General features: G+C 42.8%; 2 protein-coding genes across 6 annotated transcripts in view; both read right to left on the bottom strand.

Annotated features, from left to right (window-relative positions):
- Positions 1 to 12,711, bottom strand: part of clip1a (CAP-GLY domain containing linker protein 1a) — a 48,864-nt gene extending 36,153 nt beyond the window's left edge. For 4 of the 5 annotated variants that reach the window (XM_076271021.1, XM_076271022.1, XM_076271018.1 and 1 more), the window contains exons 1-2: positions 12,606 to 12,711; positions 701 to 1,041 (exon numbers count right to left, since the gene is read on the bottom strand). In XM_076271021.1, the coding sequence (XP_076127136.1) occupies positions 701 to 791 (91 nt within the window). In that variant the 5' untranslated portion in view covers positions 792 to 1,041; positions 12,606 to 12,711. The other variant, XM_076271019.1, reaches the window with a different exon arrangement.
- Positions 12,712 to 19,531: 6,820 nt separating this feature from the next.
- Positions 19,532 to 25,935, bottom strand: zcchc8 (zinc finger, CCHC domain containing 8). Its single transcript, XM_076271031.1, has 14 exons — positions 25,642 to 25,935; positions 25,150 to 25,190; positions 24,996 to 25,070; positions 24,801 to 24,903; positions 24,619 to 24,696; positions 23,790 to 23,893; positions 23,508 to 23,573; positions 23,352 to 23,412; positions 22,776 to 22,909; positions 22,482 to 22,624; positions 22,268 to 22,383; positions 22,087 to 22,173; positions 21,887 to 21,998; positions 19,532 to 21,476 (listed from the first exon to the last, which is right to left on the bottom strand). Exons 1-14 carry the CDS (start codon positions 25,813 to 25,815, stop codon positions 20,560 to 20,562), a joined length of 2,211 nt encoding a protein of 736 aa, XP_076127146.1. The 5' UTR covers positions 25,816 to 25,935; the 3' UTR covers positions 19,532 to 20,559.
- Between the last annotated feature and the right edge of the window lie 6 nt (positions 25,936 to 25,941).

Here is a 25,941-nt window from a genome sequence, read left to right on the forward strand (position 1 = left end):
CGGCGCCCACGTACCCGTAACCATAGCACAAAGCCATAAACAAACAAATAATAAAAAGATAACAAATAAGTTCATCAGTTTATATATGAAAGGGAAAACTCAATACAGGAGGTGGGATGTTGCAACAAACTCTCATTAAAGCTCCATGCACAAGTTACTTAGCCATCTCGACCCCGCTTTCTAATTACTGAAGAAACGCTGCCCAACTAATTATCCTCATGGTGTCTGCTGTGAAATTGCACAAGGCTAATTAGGATCACCTCAGCATGGCTGTTCCTCATGTTGAAGCCCATAACAGCATTCATACTTTGCTGCTGCTGCTGGTTTCACAACACATGCATACATTTATGAGTTCATGCTCATCTCAACGTAAACTTAAGTAATCATCTAGGAATTGTTTATATAATCCAGTACGGAAGTGAACTGGAGAGACCCATAAACACCATGGCGGCTAATCAGCTGTGACATTTAATTTCACGCCGTCATCTTCTCAGACTAGTCGGACGACATGGAGGCCTAATGTGGACATGTTGTTAACACACGGAGATCTGTGCTGTCGCCTATATTATTATTCAAATAGAGGGAGTCGAAGTTGATGATCGTGACACACACAGACACAAACAAACACAAACTCCCTCTGTATAATGGGAGGCTGAGTGGATTGTGACAAAACGGCAAGCATAGCCAGTTGGCACCTCACCTGTGGATGCGGATGTCTTGGCCGCTGTCCCGGCGGCTGACCTGCCGATCTTGCTGGGGGCCTTGAGGCCGCTGGGCTTGGCTGTGCTCATGGCTGCGTCTGAGGCTGTGCTATGCTGCTGCTGCTGCTGCTGCTGCTGGGCTGCGTGTGTCAGAAGCGCTCCAGGAGCATGTACCACTCATTGACTCAGCTCTGCCAGGCCCGCTGGGTCCACTGGAGGTGGTGGGCTTCTCACAGGCACTGGCTGTGTAGGTCACCACCGGCACAAAATAAAATGAAAAAGAAAAAGAAGAAAGGGGGGGCCTAGGGAGGGAAAAAGGAGTGTCACGGGAACCAACACTCTGTTGGGAACAGAAAAAGAGAGATAAAAAACTGTGTTAGAGATGTCGGCTTGACACATGAAGAGAAACTTCTCAGCTCCAAGTCGGGAGTTTAAGACTGGCATTTATTTAATATAGTTCTCATCCTTCTGCATACTAACCACACCCAAGCAAGCATGCTATCTGTCCACATACTGTAGTACTGAATCCGTTAAACAAGCCCTTCTATTGCATCAAATTTCTCAAACAAAACAGCAGAACATCATGAGTGAAAGGGGGCATCTGAGTAAGCTACATTAGGCTAATGCAACAATAAAGAACTCTACTGCCACATGTTCCCTTTCTAGACAAAGGGTCAAGGTAAGACTAGATAGCTTAGTTGAGGCTGCAAAGCCAGCAGCACTGGGTCTCAATTTCAGCTCTGATCTATCCATTTAAATTCTGTTTTATATAAAAAAAAGAGGTCCTCTGACTATTTAGTTTATACTTTTTAACTTCACTTTTCTGTTTTGACAATGTTTTGAATTAATACTGAGCTTCAGTGACAGCATGTGATAAATTCCACACTTTTCCATTCAACTGAAATGAGGGCTCAAATGAGCATAGCAAGAAAGACATTGTTAAGGTTTGGCTGTGCTTTGCTGAAAAATAAGTAAAATAAATTAAATAGAAATGGATCCCCGGATGTAAAAGCATCGAGTGAGTTTTTGTCTCCACCGCTATTCCCTCCACGTTTGACCTCAGAACAATAACATCGGTTGTATGAACCCAGGACAGCTTGGGGTCTGCCTACTAGTACTACATAGACTGTTAGGCAGTGACAGTAGCAACATACAAATCACACAAAGAGGTTTTGTTACTAAATGAGCATTCTATTGTTCCTATATGCTGGGACTATGTGAGTGTATTTATGTAAGAAAAGAAAAGACTAGAGGGTATGGAAGACAGACACGCCATCTTGTTCACTGGCTGGCTATACGAACACAAATAGCCATGAATTATCTCATTCCATATAAAAAAAAGAAGCCTTAATTTGATTTACAGATTGCAACAACACAAACCTCCACACAGAGGAAAACAACTTCAAGTCAAAAAGCATACGGACGCAAAGTCATAACGATGAGGCCCATCTTCTATCAAAACATGGGTGTGAATTCAACCAATTCCACAAGATGTCTTTTAGTGCGAGTTTAGTGCAGACATGCAAGTACTTATCTTCTGGTATGAGCTGACGCCGTTCTGCTTGGGGAGTTACCGCGTCATGACCATTTAATGGTTTACAATGTGGTCAAACCAGTCTGCTTACTGAACCTTCAATTATTCATTAAATCCAGACTTTGCTTTATACATCTAGGATAGGCTGCTACTTTAAATGGAGATGGATCAATAATTTGACTCTTTTGTCACTTTGTTGTGTGTTTCTCACTCTCCAAACTTCTACTCACATGTTGGGTATCTTAATTTCCCTCCTACTTCCACATTTGGGAATACTATCCAGCCCTAGCTATACAAGGTCTGGCATGCAAGAGTCTGTTTGGATGACACAAGCAAAACACCAGAAACGCTGCTCCTAGTAATTCCTAGTGTAAGACTAGATTTTTGATGCAAGCAGCAGGCTTTTGTGAAAACTCCCATAAAAACCTGCAGGACCATTGGGGGGGGGGTCTGGATCACTCTGCTGTGATTCATGTGACTTCAAAAGCCTGATTGGGATTCTGGCCTGATGAAGATGAAAACCGAGAGGCCAGTGGATTTGGAATGCTAAGTCTTCGGTATGTAGGCCTCAGTGCAAAAAAAATGCCTGTGAAGGACTAGAGAAAAGTAAGATAATAAGCATGTTAGAACCCTCCTTGTCTCAAGCCAACAAACTCACATATGATGATGTATAATGGCAGTGGGGGCCCCAAACTTGAGACTTGGCAGACAGAGTAGACATTTTAACCACCTCAAGTGACATTTAGCCACTCCGTGACAGGAAGCCAGTGACTGAACACTTGGCGCTGGTTTCCCAGTATCCCCTCAGCATGACAGATCAGGTTTTAACCTTCTTACTCTAGTGCTCCTGCTCTCTATCTGCTTATCTGACACGGTACAGTATGTCATCTCAGCTGACATATTTTTTTGTAACTGGGATTAAATGACTGAGGCTTGGCCATGGCTTCCCAGCATTCCCCGAGTTGTACATGTAGTTCCCCTGTTCTACCCTTGCGTGACCTCTAGCGTTGGCCTACATTTGAACCTTCCCCATATCTACATGGCCATACGCCTATCAAATCATCAACATAATTCTCCTATCCGATAATCTGGGACTAGATCATGAGTCACGAGCTGCTGTGTGTGACCCAGCAGGCGGAGTTTATCATGGGTGTCTGGCTCAGGAACCTTTAATCTTCTTCATTCACCTTTACCTTCAGACGCACACAGCCTGGAGGACGAGTAGTAAGGAGAAAGGGTGCCATGCTGCCAGAGAGAGAGAGAGAGAGAGAGAGAGAGAGAGAGAGAGAGAGAGAGAGAGAGAGAGAGAGAGAGAGAGAGAGAGAGAGAGAGAGAGACAGAGAGAGAGAGAGAGACAGAGAGAGAGAGAGGAGGAAAAGGGTAGGAGGGGAGATAGAGAGATAAGTGAGGTGACACCCAGAAAGAGAGTGATAGACAGAGAGAGAGATGGCCTGGAAGAGACTTAGGCTCCTGGACTTTCTCTTTTAAGCTGTCAGTGGCTGCCATTGGTGTTCAGGACGCAATGAAACAAACACAAACAAACAAGGAGCAGCGTTGCCGTGACTCCAGTCCAGATGACACGGCACCCAGGCTCTATTTTCAGGAGCGCCCGCTGTCTGAAGCTGAAGTCTACCACGTTTAATAATAGCTTCCCACTCATGTCCCAGGGAGAGCAAACAGTGAGCTCAGACTACACAGAACCGCGCAGTCACTGACCTAAAATATAATCATGGAGGCGATCTGAAGGCGATCACCTTCATCATCCATATCAATCAAAGTCATAGGAGCAGGTGGATTTGTCAAGTAAATCATTGTGTTTACTCATAACTAGGGGTGTCACGATTCTCCAAATCCTCGATTCGATGTAATTTTCGATTTTAAAGTCACAATTCGATTCGATTTTCGATCGTTATTTACTCTTTTTGGCCTTTTCCTTTTCTGTTTCGGGGGCTTTTATTTTGAAACCGCTTTTTATTTTGAAACCGCTCCAACTGCGAGGTTGTAATGTAAACAGAACTAACATTAGGCTAAAACGGAGACATGAACATAGTGAAATTAAACAACACAGAATGATAATTTGATTGTTTCAGCACACTCCGAAGAGACCCAAGGTTAGTTTTCATGGAATATGTACTTATCAATGTGCATTTTAAGCCTTAAAGTAACTTTGGACTGTAACTAGATCACCTTTTCACTTGCTAAGTTGAGTAGGCTAAGTTAGTTTTAATTGACGTGAATGAATGAATACTTCCACACCGGTGATTTCAAAGTAGCAAGAGGGGCTTTGATTTCAGTAGGTTGATGTGTATATTTTAACTGGCTGCAGCCTAAAATTAGAGGAGTGTTGACACTGCAGTTCAGCACGTGCGTGTGTGTTTGTGCGTCTTGGCATACATGCTGGACGTGACACTGGGGGTGTGGCTGTATCGTCGATTCTACTTTTAAGTTTGAAGTTCGAGATTGAGATGTAATTTCGATCGATTTCGATATAAAATCGAAATCGTGACACCCTTACTCATAACAGGCAGCAAACACAAGGCATGCTGCAGAGAGCTCAAGCTGAAAATGCAACAGTCATGAGACTATTCTGAGCACTTGCAGCAACACCAAAAATAAACACCTTCGCAGAAGAGGCATTGTTCTTGTTTCAAATTGTGTGGCACTTTTTGACTTGTGTTGTGCATATATATTCAGACAAATACCAAGCTCCTGAAATAACAGCGTTGGGCATAGCCAGTGGGAGGCGAATTCTGTTTGTTGATACTTTGGCCAAAGCTGAATCAGGGCCATGCATGTAAGCAGAGCACAAAGTAATCGAATTCAGTCCCAATAAGGCCTGAGGCAAAAAGGAGACATCAGACATGCGGTTGACGACACACGCACCCTTTTGATTTCATTTCGGTCATGATCTCATGATCACCAGGGAAACAAGCATTGGCACTGCAGGGAGGCCCGCATGGGGCAGAGAGGAGGAAGCGAGTTATTGCTATAACCCGGAGACATGCCACACATTCCATGGCTACCTTTGCAGAGGGGATAACTAAAACAAACCCACACCCGTAGAGCATCCTTACAGATTCATGGAGCACACACACACACACACACACGCACACGCACACACGGGGCAGCAGGAAGGGTTCTTTGACCCAGTTTTCCTATTAAAGCCCCTCTCGTGTTATTCCACTCCGCTGTGTCTTTTCACCGCAGCGCAAACGGCAAAGGGCCAAGAGATTGGGTGAGGATCGCTCATGCAAACCAGGCCTCAGAGAACAAAAGGAGCCAATGATGAGGAGTGATCCCACTCCAGCGCACCACCTCACCACCAGAGCAGGGGCGCTCGGGGAACAGGAACTACTATAGCCAGAGGCCAGCTCCCTGCACTGCAATGCACTGCATATACCAACTCTTTTGTCTCTCAGATGACGATAAAAAAATGCCACCTCCACACGTGATGGAAAAAGGAAATTTTAGCTTCTTCTATTCTAATTCTATAATTGTCTCATTTTTTAAAATTGTTTTATTTGTAAGTTATGGCATTCATCAGTCACACTGCAATGTGTCTGAGGGATGTATCAGACATAAATAGAGCTGTAACGATACACCATGGGGGGGGGGGGGGGGGGGGATTTGGGCTAGACATTTTATTAAATAACATTTCAATAGCCTACCTTGGAACACCAGAGGATTAGAATATATTTTTGTGTATCTGTATTATATTATATCCTGAGATACTATAAAAAAGACAAAACACTGAATTTATGATATTCATGACAGCACAATTCATGCAGATTATAGCCTACTATTTCTTTTATCCATCTTTCTTTCTTTCTTTCTTGTGTGCAGCATGCTAATGATGCTAACCAGATTTAATAGTAATTTAGCTTGTTATCTTCTATGCGTCTGCAATTCCGATTGTGAATGTTTTATTTGGATTAAATGTGCATGGCGAGGGGCACGTGTCCATTGAGTGCGTGAGAGAGAGAGAGAGGGAGAGCGAGAGAGCGTGGGGCAAGGAGACGGGGTTTACTTCTACACTGATTGGTGAACGCATAGTCTACAATGAAAGCTACGAGAGCTATGAAATTAAGATTTATTTATTTTATTTTTGTACACGTACCAGTAAGTAAGGCGGGAGATGTGTGTTGCTTATGCGGCTGCGTACGCTACAAAGCGCCGTGGGAAACACTAGAAGGGGTGTGTCACGATTTTGCCTTCTCACACCGTACAGATTCGTGGATATGAGTGTCGTAAAACATTAGTGTAATATTTGCAAAACACCATGTAGAGTAAGAGCGTGTTGGGATCTTATTATTTTGTACTTCACAATGTCATTCATGACTGGCTATGAGCTACCTTTTTAGCTTTCTAGAAGGCTTGGGACAGAGAGAACCAGACACCTTGTGACGTGTTCTGCAGCATTGCTGTAGTCTTAGCACTTGCAGGCTTAAAGAGCGGAGTGACGTCGGGTATCAAGATTCCCAGCCGTGCTGCCATCTCTGTGGCCACAGCTGTCCACTCCCATCCCTCAAACCTCAGTGAGTGAGTGAGCACAGGAACTGAGTGAGCACAGGACCTGCGGTTTGGACTGTTCAAGAACACCAAGCTGCTGTTTTCTCTCGCTCTCTCACTGTTAAGCTTTTCACTCACCCACCACATATCACATTCTGCTTCAGGCTAATTAATCCATTTTGCTGATTGGCTTTCGCTGAGGCCTTTCAACACAGCTCATACTCCTGTTCACAGCGGTTCATGCAAATCCAGGCAGGCACATCGTTCCTCTGTACAATGATCAGCCTCTGCTAAATGGCCCACAAGCTCACCATGTTTAGCATTAGCCTCTAATGCTCCTCAGAATCATTATTCCCATCATGAGTAGAAAGACTAACTTTCCATCAACAAACAGCTTTGGGGAACTTCGGGAAATGCCTTGATTGTAAAAATCTGCTGGTCCTTCATAACTAGTGAAGTTCTGAACTAGAACTTGTAAGGAACTGCCTCAGCAACTGCATGTCCTGGGGAGGAGAGGCTCATATCTCCACTGTTGGTGTTGCAGCTCAGACGGGAAGAGAAGCCTAGCCTTTCTTCTCCCTGTGAAGTGTGCCTGCCACTGTCCAGGGTGCAGGCATGGAGAGGAAGGAATGTTTCGGCTCAAAAAGGGAAATCATCCTTCCATGTTCAAGTTCATTTAGTCCATGCTTATCCTCAGAATATCTGTCTTAGCCGCATTCTCGCAGGAGCGCACACACACACACTCACACTCACACACACACACACAAAGAGGAACTGGGGACTAGACCGCTCAATCACCAACTGGTGATGAGGGAGACCTGCAAATATCAGTTCTCACACTTGGAGATGCCAACTGAAATCATACTGTCTGCAATCAATATACTGCTGTCTTCACCTCTGCATCCTAGCAGAGGTCACACACTAACAAAAGGTTTCAACACCCAGCCCCTGGAGAAGCATCTTCACAGCCTGTCAATTAAGCTGCTGTGCAGTGAGAGCCGACTCAGTGTTTGATGTTACAGCAGTGTCCATTATGCTACAGAAGTTTAGTTGGAGAAAGTCGGGAGTTACTCATCCCATCACAGGATGTAGTCTTGTAAGTGACTTAGCAAACGAGTTAGCTTTACACAAATCCTGGAGCAAAAAGGAAGTGCTCACTGACTGTGTGGGGGTCAGCACAGCCTTTAGGAAATTCAGGGCTACGGGTGCCATTAGTCAGTCAGCCCACATTTCAAAACAAGGACGTGCGAGTGCCTCTTGTTGTGCAGGGAGAAGGCCGAGGTGAAAAGGTCTCCAGGATTGACCAGGGGGACATCAGCACAGCGTAAACAACTCAGCAGGGGAGGGTACAAGGCAAAGCTGATTAACTTACAGTAAATCGGTGCTCCGACTCTCCCTTACACACACTTACACACACACACACACACACACTTACTTACACACACACACACAATCAGTGGTCAGCAAATCTACCCCTAGCAAGACCTCTTCTGCCAATAGAACTAGGATTAATGTGCAATTTCTTAATAAGAAAAAAAACGCCTTGTCTCAACTAGAGACATTGGACTGTCAGAGGCATTCTGGAGCTCAGATGAACCAGATTTTGGACTGAGCTAAATCTAGGGCAACAAAATATGGGGGACTGAACAGAAGAGAACAAGAGCATACAGCTTGTACACCAGCAGTGTGGTGAAGTGGTGAGAAACAGAAGCAAAAACTGCTGTGTAAACTGTGTCAAACTTCCTCTCCTCCATTCGTTGAATGTTTTGTCCACCAATGATGAGGACTGTCAACAATAATAGCAGCTAACTGCATGTTGTTTAACCTTATAAATCTGTGAACATTTTCAGTCATTTCATGGTAATGTGCAAAATTCAAATTGCCACCTTATCACCAGCATGAAAATAACTGTAGAGTAACTTCACTAACATACTCCAGAGCATGACTTCACTTTGTGTTTGTGTTTCTGCTGAGGTGTTTCACAGATAAATAAAAAGGTGTGAATAGCTGGTTGGCCCAGACAGACCAAGGTTTGTAAGTAACTAAGCTGCGTCCCCAGTAGCAGAGAGAGAGACAGAGAGGAGGCCGGAATGCAGCCAAAAACCTTTGGGAACAAGCAGCACCTCAGAAGCCTGGCACTATTAGTCACACCACAGGAACCCACAGTTAACAGAGAACGAGCCCAGCGCTCTCCTCCCTCTGGGAAATCATTAAACAGGGCCAGCTGGTGCAACCTTACCCTACAGAGCTAGAGGGAGGATAGTTGCAAACTGCTCAAAGAACGGCACGTCAAAGAGCACCAGAAAAGGGTCATTCTTCACCACCTCATAATGGCTGCTTCAACTCTAACCCCAAACTGGACAAGCAAAGAGACACAATAGCTGCTGAATAATAAGCAATCCTCAATTTCCCACAATAAACTTGTTATGAAAGAATCCCTACCTCAGCAAGTAATTTTAATAGCTTATTGAAATAGCTTACATAGTACTGTGTGCACATTTGGTTTTTTTTGTTGGTTTTTTTTTGTTAACATAGATGCAGTGTACTTTTACACCTCCTGACTTGTCATTTTATTCTCTGCGTGTTAAAAATAGACCAAAGGTTGTCTCTGTCATGAAAAGAACACACACTACTCACACAGACAAAAAGGTATTTGTTCCGGAAACAGAACAGTTACCCACACTCACAGTTATTCACACAAGTAAAAAAAAAAACAGTCCATGTCAGTCTACACAACTGAGTCTAAAAGGCCTACATGTGCTTCAGCTGCTAAATCACACCACATTGCTATGCCTCTGGCTCTGGGTTCTGGATAATCTGGGCTATTAAGCAGCTAAACAGGGCTTCACTGTAATTCTGTGTAAGACTGCTTTTAAAAATGAGCACATCATATAATAAAATCAATATAAAAAACAAGCTCTTTGGTCTTTAGTTAAGCTACTATTTTACCACCGGTGCAATCTGGCAATATGCACAATTAGCAGCAAATCAAGGGCAGAGCCAGATGCCTCTCTGCTAAAATGGGGGAGATTTTGAAACTGACCGTCAACAAGCTGATTTGGAGATTCAGGCCATACAATCATGATAATGTGTTTGTGTATTAGATAGACCATCAGCGGGAGCGATCAAAGGAGCCCTTTTCAGGGAAAGAATGCACCCGTAGTCAACTTCACTGACAGTTAACAGTCTGAAAAAGACAGCAAATGACCCTGAGTAACTTGAGAAGATGGCACAGTGACCCACTCTTGTGTTGTAGCTCATTTAGCACAGAGAAGCCTTCCCTGAATTATTCAATAGTGACCAACGCACAAAAGCCCGGCGGCAACCTCCAGTACATTCCACTCTGGCCCTGCATGCCAACACTGAAATGCCAACAGCCGTGACGTGAGAGCAACATGGCATGGAGACTTTGTGATGTGATGTGATGTAATGAGGACGTTCTTCTACACAGAAAACCATGCAATGGTGCAGCCAGTTCTTAACGAAAGTGCCTTTCTATGTGTATGCTTTATGTTTTCTTCACTGGATACACAGGGTGGACATGTCAGGCAAGACCAAGTGTTTACATGTAAACATGTTAGTGTGATTAGCCTAACTTCTTCATGCCCTCTTGGCTATGAAAGGTGAGCTATTCTGAATCAAATACACAGGTGACAATAGTGAGAGACATGACCAGTAACCTCTAACTGAGATTAATAACAAAGAGAGAGGGAGAGAGGTTGATAACATATTGCTGCAAAGTGCAAACACAGGAAGCCTTCACATAAAGACAACTGGACACAGTGAGACCATCCATGAGTTTTGATCAATTAAATCCTATGCACCTGATTCCTGGCAGTGCAGTGGGGAAGAGAGGCAGAAGGGCATACTGTTCTAGCAAAACGAGAGGGAAAGTGTGTGTGAGGGGGAAGTATGCTACAAAGCATCTTCCAAAATTTAGTATGTGAACCCAGAAGTCTAACAGTTCCTCACTGTAACAGATAACATCTGTTTAAAAGACTCAGGAAAGCACAGAAGTCACATATTTACGTATACATTCAGACTTTACTTCCTCTGTTGAACTGCCATGCTTACTCACTCACTCACGAATACATAGATGCAACCAAGGATGACAAAAATACCAGACGGGATAAACCACTGCTGTAGTCCTATACTTGCACCAGAATGTCATCCTGCTCCATGTCATTTTCTGTTGACTCTGATTTGTCATGCCCTTACTTAGGACTCAAAGCATTTCATCTCACTCCGATGCCAAACTAATCACTGCAGAGGCTGAGCTGACAAGTAGGCCATCAAATATTGAGCAATATCAAATATCTTATTATTATCATTATTTTGGTTAAATTTAAGGCTGGGGATGTTATCTAATTTCATTGGTTTTCTGTGTGAAGTTCTGTCTACAGGTGAATACATTGATACATTTCAAGACACATTCTCTAATTTCCTTACAGGTCAGACACAGATAACACATTATGTCCATAGAGGGTCTGAAATGAGAGTACTGAGTGAAACTGGCATTAATTCAGCTATGCTAAGTCGTTAGCTATCTTGCCTTAGCTGGTTAGCAAGCTAGGTTACTTGTTCAACTCTAAACAAAGAATGACAACGCCAGTTTCAACCAGAACAAATAGTTCAGTAGTTAAGTATGTTAACGTACGCTACTTATACACAGGCCCTTTTACCCCCTGCAAAAGAAAAACAGGACATTCTGCGTCCAGGATTTGTTTTGAACATATGGCGCAATGCTGTTGGTGAGGTGGCACATCTGGATGTCATTCCATACTATCGCAAGCACTGGTCAAACTTGAGCTAAGGCAGCCTAGCTGATGTGTGAACTTTTAGTTTCGATTAACTAAATAAACCAACGTCGATTTCTCATATAATTACAATGCTAACGTAACGCTACACGTTTTCGAACAGGTACCACCCAAATTTCCCTATCGATGATGGGTTCAAGTAACGTTACCCTGCGCTTGTTACAAGTCCATAAAATATCACAACGTAGATCTGGAGATTTGTAGAACGACGCTACATTAAAGTCGTTGTAAGTTAATTCACACCCATTTGCCTAATGTTACACTGCGTTACAATAACAAAGTACATTTATCTTGGTGGTCCTCCGGCTGAATAACCCTTTACTAGGTGTCAACCATACGTAAAATGGTCAAACTTGAACAGCCAAGTTTGGCCAAAGTTAACGTCCACTCCAGGCTAGCCTTGTCACACGTCAAACAAGTTGCGATAACGTTAGACAAATCAGATTATCAGATTTCAAAATGTCTTTATCCCTGCTGGATAATGTTCGGCGATCGTATGGGAATGTCACATTTTCCTTCTTTTCATTGACTTACATGAATCACAGTATCACCCTGATGTCCTTTTCAAAAGCAAGAAAGGGAACTCCACAGGTCTGAAGTGACGAGGTTCCGTAATGTCAATGCTGGCAGGCTGTGCTAACCTCGCTGCCTAGACTAACCAAAAACTAGCTGTGTAGAGCTAGCTGTAACGTTCACGTTAATTAGCTTACTGAGGTCCAAGTTTGGCGGTGCGAGTCACCTTGGAGAACAATTCAAAGGCCAGGAAAACAACGCTATGCTCACAATTTGTTAACGCGCCATTTCATAACGATAACAGGCATAGTTTCTATATCAGGAAACTGGACAAGGCCCTATGCAGTAATAAACCTTTTTCGGCAGAGGAAATTGTGAGGACCAACTCAGAGGGTTAACGTTCACGTTAGCAAACGTCAATGTTATCCTACACCTTCGCGGGATCAAATCAGACCCAACCGTCAATTCACTCAAGTGTCATCCTGATCTTGCCAAAGCCTGGAAATTGTAGGTAAACGTCGTCTCCCATACCTGTAGATCCTACGGTACACACTCCACGTTGTCTCGCAAAACCCGGGTACAATACCGGTGCAGATCCCTAGCCTACTTCTTTCTATGCCACCACAGACTGTGCCTGTAACCGGGCGTTCACACGTTTCACTACGAGTTGCGCGCTGACGTCACTGATCACATCCTTTTGCTCCATCACTTTCGGCAAAAATGCAATGTTTCTAACATGTGATATATCTGCAGTCGTATGATCAGCTTTCGCTTCTATGGCTGGGTGTGACATATTGAATTGTAGCCTAATAAGTACTCACAGGCTTTGTTTCTGTAGATGCACAGGACATAGCCTGAGATCAATGGTGAACGGTCTATTCACTTGACACATATAGGCTAAATAGCATGTTGTTCACACTATTGTCTATCATTAAGCTGAAATGTGATACCATTTGTGAAAACACTCAGCCCTATTAGGTTAATGCATTTTGTCATCATCCCAAACTGAAACTAGGAGTGCACTTTGGCATCGTTAACTAAAACATGGCGATGGTCACAACTATTATATTAAATATTGGACACAACTTCAAAAGCTTTAGTAGCTACAATGTATGACTCGTGTTTACTAACATTAGAGAGTAAAGGTTTTCTGCTCAACAAGTGATGGGGTTTTATCTCAGCCAAATCAAAATTATAGTGCACACAACAGTAGGATTGATTAAATTGATCTCACTACATTTGCAAGGTAGAGTCAGTCACCTCAAAAAGGCACTCAAGACTATCTCTTCTCACCCAGAAGGTACTGCAATCAGAGATTGTCTTTAGGCTATCAGACTCCTTCCATATGGTCTGAGATTGACTGAGATTCGTTATGTGAGCCAACAACTCAAGACAACCATGATGCATAATGAAAGGAGGCAGGCAAATATCATGCAATGGCTTTCACTTCAAGTAGCCTACCTACTCGGTGTTCAATAGTATCCTTATGGGTCGGAAAGATGAGAGATAAACAAAACAGGGATTCGAGTGACACCTACTGGCTATTTCAGATAAATCCCTCATAACCACCGTGTCTACAAAAAAAGCATACAGCAGTATTATATTAGGCCTATTATATTATATATTATACCATTGCCAGTGAGTGATTGGTGGACATAGGGCTTAAACTTGCACTGACTTATAACAATGCATAGAGAAATTATCCTGCTTTAGTATATTAAAATTCATTTTCTAAAATAATTAACTGGCACCACAAATTGGCAACCGAAAAGAAAAAAGCAGTAAAAAAAGTTATTCCAAACATGAAAGAATGCTTTACGAATACTTAAGAAACTGAAGAGAAAATATGAAATGAACTGAACATTAACAAAACTGAATACACAACATTTTTTAACAATTAGGATGACAATTGTCTCAGAAAATGTTAGTTCTCTTGATTTCCATTCACTGGTTGTTTCCCATTACCACTCACTTCCTTATGATGTGGTGTTCATGACTCAACATTTCTCAGGTCTTGCTTGATATTTAAAAAGGACACCTCGCTGAGAAAATGGGCTGTTCCTTGCCATTTTGACTGCAGATCTCCACCTCTACGGCCTTGTCCATCTTTTCCATAGCCCAGGCCAAGGACTGCTGCTCCAGCTCTTCAGTATCAGAACCAGCCTGGCTGGACTGGTGATGACTTTAGGAGATGGGCTCAGGCATCTCTCTCCAGTGCAGCTCAAATAAATTGCTGCTGGTGCTCCAGCTCCTCTCCACACAGTGTGTCTCGGCTCGGTGCACTTTGAGGGATGGACACGGGCGATCCACTCTCAATCCTCCCCAAAGTGGCCTTGAGGGGAAGCTGTTCTGGATCAAGCTTCTCAAGACTTAGTCCATCATCAGACCCCTCCATCTCAACTTCAGGCGGCAAAAGTAGTGGGCTTCTGAGAGTGGGCAGATCGGGAGGGACTGGTGGCTAGAGCTGCCAATTATCAGGCATCCATGACTGGCAATGTGTACCTTGGTCTGCAGAGACACACAGCAGACTAAAGATAGCAAGCGCAGTTATACTGTGGCGGTTCATAATGATCAAACACACAACAATCAATGACCTATGCTATGACTCATCCAAGTATTAGCAAAGAAAAATATACTGATAGCTTGCTATTCTTCTCTGCACATATTCAAAAATAAAGCGACTGGTGCATCCGCAAAACAACGTAATGTGTATCTGTAATAACCTTTGATACTTATGTTGAGGTCCATTTTTGAGTTGCAGGGATTGTCAACAGCAGATCCTTGTACATTTGAATCTAGAAGAGTTGATTAGAAATGTAAATGCTTCTTCGGATAATCTGATGCAAGCAGAGGTAGAAAATAATCTTGGACATGAATGAGTACAGGAATGAATTTTCAATGTAATAGTCAGGCAAAATGTACATCCTCTATGTAGACCGACTGAGATGCAAACCTGGAAGGTTGATTGACTTTGAAAGATCTGTTTGGTTAAAACCATTCTGATGCTCCAAATCTTCCCTTAAAGCTTATTTAGATAGACCAGCAGAAACATCAGACATCTAACACTGTAATGTATCATCATGGAATAAAAGGGGCTCGTACACCTAAACCAGTTAATACAAAGAAATATGACCCCAAACAGCACATAAATATGAAGTCAAGGCCAATGTTTGATTGTTGTTAGTTGAGTACCATGACAACTTATGTCTTTTAAAGGGACACCAGGCAAGCCTGATGCTTTTTCTCTACGAAACTCCCCCTCGCTCGGTCTGAAGCTCTTTTCCTTTTCTTTGCGTCTTCCGTCAAGGGTTTACGCCCCGTAATGAGTCATTTAACCATATACCGACTTACGAAGATGATTAATCACGAAAACGTTGCCTGGTGTCCCTTTAACACCTGGTACACCAACTACAACTGTGCACTTGTAAGCAGCATTTTGGCATAAAATCTATGAATGAATCCATACGCCTATACCGACGAAAATACCTTTGCAATTCAAAGGTATAGAAGACAACACCTGGACTGAGGTCCACATATGAAATATTGTCTCATGAGATGCATTTGTATTAGGATGCAACCAAAAAAATAGCCTGAGAACCCAGACGAACCTGTTGGCAAATTTGATTTTGTTCTTCAGGTCAGTCTGGCAAGTTCACCGACACCCATTTCTGGCATGGGGCAGGCTTTATATGATAACAGATAGAGCAGTGCATTCACAGCCAATGGCTGTGCTGATGGCAACAGGTTTAAGCACATATGGACGTGTATTTTCTTTGGAATTGAGTAAACAACTGCATTTGAAACCTTCATTTACAACAAAAAAATTGATTGAATTGTTGCACTTTTTAATCTATTTGGTGAGAGTTTAATGCACCAATTTAAGTTTCATTTCACTGCTAGTTACGCCCCTGGAAGTCGTAAAAGTCAATGAAGCCTTTCCAGACCAATTCTCAATCTCAATTGAGAAATGAGTTCTGGTGTCAACCAGACTAGCCAAAAGCTACGTGGTCCTACACATAAATGAACTTGATAGGAGTTTGAAAAGTATTTTCCCCTTTTCAATCCAGATTGGGCTGTGAGAACATGGGGTCAGCCCTCTCCTAGGCAAGCTGTACAAGTTTAATAAAAAATATAGCTGCAAGCAGCAATGCGGGGGCCTAGCAGAGCGCAATAGCAGGAATAGCATTGCCATGGCAAGAGCAAGCACTCACAGCAAGTTTGATGGCAATTGGATAACGAATGGCTGAGAAATAAGCTCATTTAATTTGTTACAGCGCCCCTAGAGGCCAAATTACACCAATGTCCTTGTGCATGCTCACAATCAGCTAACATGTCCCTCTACCAAGTTTGGACTTCATACACCAAAGTGTTGCTGAGATGTGAGCTCACTTTCTTTATTACAGCACCCCTAGAGGCCAAATGAGACCACTTTCCTTGCATGTCCTCACAATCAGCTAATATGTCCCTGTACCAAGTTTGGACTTCAAACATCGAAGAGTTGCTGAGATACGAGCCCACTTCCTATATTACAACGCCCCCTAGATGCCAATTTCCTACTGTGTCCTCACAATCAGATACGAAGTCCCTGTACCAAGTTTGGACCTCATACATTAAAGCGTCTCTGAGATGTTAGCCCACTTCCTGTTTTGCGGCTTCATCGCCATATTTGATTGGTTGTCATGGGCCAATAAAGTGGAATTTGAAAAATCTGACAAGTATCATTTGTGTGGCTCGGTCTGAAGATCATCTCCGCCAAGTTCCGTGAAAATCAGATGAAATTTGTGACCGCTGAAACTTTCCGTAGAATTTGGACCAAATCCAATATGGCGGAGGTCCAATATGGCGGAAAGTGACGGGATAGGGGTCGATGAACTCGGGATGGTCCAAGGATTCAGACGCTACCTCAATTGTGAAAAACAGACAAGAGTCAAAGATCATGCGCATGAATGCATGTGACGCATTAAACTGGTGGTGGCGCTAGTGCGTTCAATGTATATGCATAAAAATTGCTGTGAGTGATTGGGACAGTGTTCTGACTAATGGTATTGAGTTTTGTTATATTAACTCAAAGCATTACCTAGATGTTTGTCCACTTCCTGTTTGGCAGCTTCGTCACCATATTTGATTGGCTGTCACGGGCAAATTGAAATTGAAAAATCTGGCCAGTATCTTTTGTGCGGCTCAGTCTGATGATCACCTCCGCCAAGTTTTGTGAAAATTGGAAGAAATTTTACGAATGCTGAAACTTTTCGTAGAGTTTGGACTAAATTGAATATGGCGGAGGTCCAATATGGCGGAAAGTGACGTAGTAGGGGTCATTGACCTCAGGTCAGTCCAGGGATTCCAACGGTACTTGATTTGTGAAAATCGGACGCACTGTTCAATTGTCACATGCATGAATGTGAGTCCAGATTCGACCCATTGGTGGCGCTAGAGTGTTGGGCATAGAGTTCTGTAAATTGGAGAGAGTGATCATGGGACGGTCCTGAATCAGGGCGCTAAATTTCATAATAACTAGATGTACCGCAGAGCGGTACAAAATATGACCGCCGCCCAGTCCAGCACATTTTTTCCACAAAAATAAATCACTCTGAAAGGCCTATATGATTCTAACTGTCTCACTAAATTGCATTATCCACACGTACTCAATTCTCACTGATATCTGCTAGACAACAAGTACCAAAACATGATTAGTTCATAGATTTCACATGTAAAATTCATTTTATACAACCCCACCTCCATCTTGCCTGTTCATAATTCTGAGAAATTCTTGAATTGTGTGCATGTGTGCATGTTCATGTTTATGTTGTGTGTGTGTGTGTGTGTGTGTGTGCGTGCCTGCGTATGTGCCTGTGCAAGGGTACATATGTCTACTGTGTGAGTATGTCATACGTATGATTACTGTGAATGTATGTGTGTGTGTGTGTATCTGTTTGTGCACATGTGTGTACATGAAATGGGTTAACATGACCCCTGGAGGCAAACATACGGAAAAAAATGGTCATCCTAGTCCCTACAGTTCTCAAGATATTCACAGAGAACTGTGTCTGCCCTACCCTCCTTTCGGGGGTCCAGTCCAGCGGGGGGGCTACAGATCAAAATGAAAAATGACGGTTCCATGCTATCCATGTGGGGTTACATGCCCACCAAGTTTTGTGTACCCCGGTCTTTCAGTGTCCCGGGAATCATTGTTGGTGTACGTCACTAAATGTACACATAAATTATTTTATTGTAAGGCCCCCCATGAACGAAAGTACACAAAACATGGCATGCATTCGGAGGATGTCATAATGATCCTACACTTTTAATTTCGTGCAGTTTTGACCTTGTCAGCCAGAGATATTGTGATGAAAACACCTAATTTTTTGCTTTTTAATTTTTAACTAGGTGGCGCTATACATGAAATAAGTGGTAATGGGATGGGTTGACATGCCCCGTTAAGACCAACATACATAAAAAAGGTGGACCTCCTAGGCCCTACGGTTCTCGAGATATTCACAGAAAACTGTCTCCGGCCACCTACAGGCCAGTTGGTGTATAGTAACATAAATTAATTTATTGTGTGGACCCCCATGAACGGAATTCCACAAAATTTGGCGTGCATACAGAGGGTATCATAATGATCATACACTTCCAATTTCGTGCAGTTTTGACTATGTTAGGTCACAGATACCTTCTATTACAACACCTCATTTTTACTTTTTTGTGTTTAACTAGGTGGCGCTATACATGAAATGAGTGGTTATGGAATGGGTTGACATGGCCCCTTGAGATCAACATACAAAAAAAAATGGTCCTCCTAAACCCTACGGTTTTCGAGATATTCACAGAAAACTGTGTCTGCCCTACCCTCCTTTCGGGGGGTCCAGTCCAGCGGGGGGGCTACAGATCAAAACGAAAAACGATGGTTCCATGCTATCCATGTGGGGTTACATGCCCACCAAGTTTCGTGTACCCCGGTCTTTCAGTGTCCCGGGACTCATTGACGGAAATTTGGGCACGCGAAAAAGAGGGGAAAAAAAAAAAAAAAAAAAAAAAAAATTTTTAAATCTGACTAAACCTATATGACCGCCGCGCAGCGAAGCGGCGGTCATAATAATAACTTTCTAATACCTTTCAACCCAGCTTTTCAATTTTCGGCCAAACTTTGACCAGTTGGTTGCGCTAGATGGCTGGGTTTAGAGGTCCGTAAATGACTGAGTGGTCAGTGGAGTGTCCCGAAACTTTCGGCCAAAAATCTGCAAGTATAATAATAATCTGGAAGTATAATAATAATAATAGGAAAAGCTAGTAACTCAATGGGTGCCTTCACCTTTTCACTGCTAGGCCCCTAAATATAGAGGCACCCATAATGGAATAGCTCTTACAATATTGAAAGTACCCTTCAGACATTTTTTCTGTTTAATGCCAGACAACTACAGTTGCAGAATTTAGGTCTACACTGTATAGTTTCATAATTGTTTTTTTTTTTTTAAACACACGGTGGGTCCACACTCCCTTAAATATGAAAAGCTATACATTACTATTAAATCAGCAAATCCTCTGTGATTGGAAACAAAACCTGGAAACTACTTATGTTACCCTGAGGTCCTAGTCAATGAATGTCATGTCTTGGCTGGAGGGTATGCTGATTAAACACGCAGACCAAACCAAATGCTTTCATATAAGCAATTATATTCATTGTGTGTATAGTGTGTGAGAAAGAAAAAGATGTCAGACCCGGTGTACAGAAACAAAATACCAAAGCCGCATTTTATGTGTTCATTGCCTATTTGTGGAAGATCATAAAACCTGTAAAAGGGAATAATTTAAAGAACCAATTAAAAATATCTTACATGGTTATGATTTTACATACATTTCCCAAATGGAACACAACTTTCCACCTCTTTTCCACTGTTCAGCATCAATATGTACAGCTGTTTCCGATGACACCACTTGAATCACTCCAAAAGGTATGAAAAGACAAAGTATAAAATTTAAAACACTAAAAACAAGGAACAGAAGCTTTTCCACTCCTATATGCAGTCACCTATTAGACATTTAGTGGTGATGGGGAGAAAGAAAGATACTCAAAAAAATGTAGGCTTCGTAAAACACCTGGAGCACTCGCCAGATGTACAGGACGTTGAAAACCTGACATTTTAGCCAAGAAAGGAGGCTAACTCAGTTGATCCGTGTGCTGAATAAAAGTTGTGGATGTCAGAGGGCGGCATAAAATGAACTACAGACTGTTTAAACATGAGGAGTTAAAGTAAGGATCACAATGCCCTGCAGTGAACTTCAAACATTGACTAGCTGGTCCCTGTGTGCTAAAAAAAAACAAAAAAAAAAAACACAATTAATTCAAAAATGAATTAAAAGTTTCTAACAGCGCAAAATTCCTGCCACATTATTCGAGTTTGGAGATGTCAAGTTCAACTGAAAATGGACAGACTCTCAAATTCAAGTTGATTTCACTTGTTAGGGCCAAACAAAATCTGCCAGTTCACTTCTTGTTCTTTGCCTGATTGCGAGGAGAGCATTTAAGCAAGTCCCTTATCTTCAGGTAAGTCCCGGTAGCTTCAGCGACATCCGTATACTCCGGCGTTTCCTCAAAGGGAACGATCCCAGTGGCGAACTTGCTCCGGTGTGGCACAGCCACCACCTTCTTAACCTCTGGCTCCTCTAGGGCTTCATCAGTGGGTGACTGAGGGGCAGATTGCTCTTCTGCCTGCGGTACTCCATCTCCACCATTACCACACTCATCCACCATTTCAACATCGGCCACAACTTTATCAACAACAGCGACCTGTTGAGCATTGGGTTTCTTTACCATACCAGCTTCCTCAGGAGAGACAGGGGTGGTGATTTGAACTTCCTCAGGAGAGGCAGGGGTATCGATTGGAGCGGTCTCAGGGGATGCAGGGGTATCGATTGGAACTTTCTCAGGGGAAGCCGGGGTATCGATTGGAGTGGTCTCAGGGGATGCAGGGGTATCGATTGGAGCTTTCTCAGGGGAAGCCGGGGTGTCTTCATCGTTCCGGCTAGAAGTCTCCTCTTCCATCTCAGCGTCTGGCCTGGCTGGGGTGGAGACGCTGGGTGAGCTGGGAACAGGGGTTCCTGTGGCGGCTGTCTCAGAGTCACTGTTGGTGGCCGTGTCCGCCTTCTCCAGGGCAGCCCAGAGGAGACGCTGCTGCTCCTCCAGCTCCTCCAGAGTCAGGCCGTCCTCAGACTCCTCCCTCTCCAGAGCGGGGGAGCCGTTAGCAGGCGGAGTGCCTTTGGGCAGGGGTGGCGGTGTGGGGGTGACTGGGGGCGTGCCAGGGGGCAATGGTGGCGGGCTACTGAAAGAGGGTGAGTTGGGAGGCAGTGGTGGCTGGAACTGGAATCCACTGGGGGTCCAAGGAGGGCGAGGTGAACCCTGGTCTATAGAAAAACACACTTACAAGCGTTACCCATCTTGGTCTACACATGATTCCAGGCATAAATCTTCTGCAGTTGCTCGAAAAGCAAGTCCTGAATTCCCCTCAGAGGTAGTGAATACTTACAAAAGTTAATGGTACATTGAAGTAATAGCGAATGGAAGAAAAAAAAGCTTACATTTACTTTTCTTTATGGTTCTTGGCAGACAACAATGAACATCATCAAAAACAGTTTAAAGTGGTCATATAGCCTGCATAAATACTAAAAATAGTAATAAACTAAATTATTTAACAGTATAGCAAATAGTTATAATTACAATAGCCATACACATAACATATACAGCCCCTGACTGTAAAACAGAATAAATTAATTCATTAATTAGTTAGATACAAGGTAAACAGACAAGTCATTACCTGATTCGAGGTCCATATCTGAATGCCTGGAGGCATCACCGGATCGCCGTTTCTTTGACTGTCGTGGAGTAGATTCGGACTCATGCCGCCTCTTACCATTTGGGGATCCAGACTGAATCACAAAACAACTGTTATGGTCATGATGTGGGAGGAAAAAAAACAAATCAGAGACATTTGGTACAGTTGGGAAGTATATTCACCGTTGGATAATTGGTGGACAGATAAGCTGCAAAATTTTGTTTCATGTGCTGATACTGCATTGGGATGGAGCCGTATGCCCGGTGTTCCTAAAAATAAAGGATTCAAAATTACTGTACATTTCTCCTAATACGACCATAAAGTACATCCTGAGGGAGAAAAAAAAAGTTCTTAAACCCTTACATCCTTCACATGCGCTGGCAGGCCCACATTGAAGCCTGGGAAATCAACCAGCTTGGAGAGATCATACGAGACTTTCTGGCTGTGGCCATTTTCTTCCTCCATAACTTCTCCACTAGCTGTTTGAAAGATGCAGAGGGGCAAATGTAGCAGCAAGTGGAAAGGACTTCAAAACCACAAATCATAACTTGACAAGTCATGTAAAATGGAACTATACCATTGCCATCATAGAGCTGGAGTCCAGAATTCTCCTCCTCTGCTTCCTTAAGCCAGCCGGGCGGGTAACCCAACTCCCTCATGCGATAGATGAACGGTGGTACCTTGTTCACTGACACTCCAAGGGAATCCAACAGCTCTTTGCTGTTTCAGGAACAATGGGATGGTGTTAGACAGATGGAAGACAGTTAAGTTACATTATCAATAAAGGCCATTATCACTTTACTGATGCAAACATGGCAATCCTTTTTTAGAAAAAAAAAAAAGAATTATGGTTCTTTGTAAATAGCCTTACCTGACTACACCTGGTTTGTATTTGGCAAAACGCTCCTCCAACTCTTCAACGTGATAACGTTGACTGCTCAGATTGTTGTTGTTTCCCTGAGAGAATTCTTTCCTCTTTTCATTGATGCGGGCCATATCTTTGGGCTGTAGCAGAACATAAGTGAAAAGTCAACCTTGTACAAAAATGACGACATTCCCATTTAAGAACAGTGTAGGCCCATGGGTTCAGAGCACAACATAGCACGTAACATTTTTTGGTACTAGATTCCAGTGACTGCTAACACCAACAAGGCAAGCTTTCTTTACAAGATCCTCAAATAACTTCACAAAACAATCACTTACCTCTGTTGACTCCATTATGGTATTTTAAGTTCTGCCTCCACAAGGAATTATGTGGATGTAGAAATCCATTTAATGACTTGATACACTAACTTCTCCATTCATATCTGAACCAATTTACCATGTTTATCACCAGACATATACAGTTACATAGCCAACTTCAGTAGAGTAGCCTAATGAATCATGTGGGATTTCATTTTTCTATTGAAAGTAGCTCTAGAGATACACACTACAGTCTGTCCCATACCTTTGGACAGTCTCGTAGCTGATGGTCCTCTCCTCCACAGTTAAAACAGCAAGGCTTAGGCCTGAGGAAGACAACACTGGTCATTACATGCACACGTGACATTATGGAAACTTGAATAAATCTCAAATGAAGGGGGGTGGACATGTTCTGCTTCACCTTTTCTCCTTGACTTGTACTTCCTGTCCTGCTAGTGTCATCACGTTGCTAAAAACTTGTGGATATCTTTTTCAAAATGTTATTCAGGAAGCCCCTTTTATGTAGTTTGTGTATACGATAACAGAAGGGATGAAAAGTACACAGTTAAACATAGTTAAAAGCACCTCTGAAACTTGCAGCATGTGACCACTGCAGCCAGCGAGGATGACCCATAACTGAATTAACAAACAGAGAGCGCCTTAAACAATGACAGTCCAAACAGGCGTGCAGCCTTGAGGATACGTTGGCACCTCCCATCCATCCGTTAACTGAGGGTTTTCATTAAGTAGAGGTTGTCCAAGTTTGTCCAGACAGAAGCTTGTAAAATACAGCACACTCCCAACCACCTGTGATGACAGCCAAAGACATGTCAGCGTAACAGCCGGACAAATCAAACCTAATATTCTTGCAAAAGTTTCAATGCTTCCTCAAGTACAGTAATTTCCTGTGTATTAGCCACATTGTCTATAAACTGCAGGACAGTGTTTTATGTAAGTTAAAAAAAACAAAAAAAACCTATGAACTGCCTCCATATATTAACCTCATAGCTGAAGAAATGTTGCAAAATCAATATATAAACCTTGACTAATGCCGCATTACAGACAGCTGGAAGGTCCGATGTATCCCACTTGGAGCTCACAAAGTCCGACCTCAAAGTGTTCCAGGTGAACAGCGTCAGAGATAAACAAAGTCGAACATGGCTGACTGAGAAGTTGACATGTTTTATCTTTGAAAAGGCAATTTGACTGTCAGCAGTCCAGCCTCCTGCTTATATAAACCAATCACAAATGGGAAAATGACGTACAAGGTAACAGACCCCTTAATACTTTGAACACAGCCTTCTTTTATCCGTTTCAAAAGCCTCTTTGTAAACGTTTAGATGCTGCCATTGTTGTGTGAAAGTCGGGGTACATCGATTTGCCCCGACCTGGCGAGTAGCACCTCTCACTTCGACTGGCATTCCAATGCAATTCTCCTTCTAGGAGGTCAGAAATTTCAGACCTCCCAGTTGTCTGGAATGCAGCATACCGGTAATAGTTGGGAAATTATGGTAAGTCACAAAATAACTCACACTGAAGGCTTCCTTAATTTTTTTGATAGTGTCAGGTGATTTATCCTGTGGTTCATCCTCCAGGAAAAAACTTGAGGTCTACAAAAAGGACAAATAAGTATGAAAATACACCATATAATATAGTAATACAATAAGCACAGATCTGAATACCAATTTGAATTTCAAAAACATTTGCTACAAACCTGAGGAGGTACATAACAGGGGGCTGGCTGGCCAGCATTCTTCTGCTGCTGGTGTTTCTGAATAAGACTGCAGATGCTGTCTTCAATCTCCTGGCGACACTCCCTTCAACAAAAATCCAAAAAAATGTAAATTGCTGCCTTGATTAATGTCTAAAGCAATAAAATATTTATGTTATGGACTGGATACAAACTTACTTGGAAATATTGTTGTTCCCATACAAGATATGAAGTAGTGGCCCATCACTTCTTGTATTGTCCACTTTTAAACCACTGTAGGTGCGGTACGTTTGCATGTTAGAGGGGCACACAACCATTAAACAAAAAAAAATTGAGTAAAGAATAGACCTACCTTGGTCGAGTCAGGGTTTTTAATTTCCTCCTCAGTTCTTCATGTGAATAAGCGGTTAAGGCAAACTTGCATATCAAGACAATAGCCAAAGTTTAGATAGACATACCCAACATAAAATATATATATATATATATATAAAAAACAACATTTCATGTGAACTAGCGGTTGTCTGTCAGTAAATAGAGTATAATGTTCGAAACCCATGTGAAAATGTTTGTCAATGCATGGACACTCCCACCCCTAACGGTAAGTATCGAAACGGAAAGTACAAACATATTTGAAAACATGGCACCAAAATACATCACACAATACATTTCTGAGACTGGCACGTGAGATAATTCTACAACAGTGTGACAGAAAGAAAGCAGCGTCGACTTTCCGACCAATGACTATCTGAGCGGGGAGATTTGATTTTTCTGCGTAAAGTGCTCAGAGGCTATGGCACAGAAACAGTGGGAACTTAGCTTGCACATCTCATTGTTGTGAAAGGATATTATCCGCGTTAAGGCGGCTTATCGTCTCTTCACACTCCTCTAGCCTCTCTCGAAGCTCTTGAGTGTCTTCTGGATCGTCTTCATCGCTCTCAAACCTTATGTGGGTTGCGATAGGCCTTTCATCGTCGAGTTGCTCAAACAGCTCGCTGTCTCCAAAATCCACCTCGGCCATCTTGGTTTGTGGCTACCAGAGTTCAGAGGGCAATACGTAGCCCCGCAAATCCTTTGATTGGTCGACAGAATATATCTTCCGGTTGAAATGGGAATCTTTAGTGGAAGTGAGACTAAAGTGGGCACA

The sequence above is a fragment of the Alosa pseudoharengus genome, unplaced genomic scaffold, assembly GCF_046254945.1.
Source record: "Alosa pseudoharengus isolate Yale_2024_CS ecotype anadromous, Long Island Sound unplaced genomic scaffold, YU_APseudo_1.1 YU_APseudo_1.1_scf_6, whole genome shotgun sequence".
NCBI lineage: Eukaryota > Metazoa > Chordata > Actinopteri > Clupeiformes > Clupeidae > Alosa > Alosa pseudoharengus.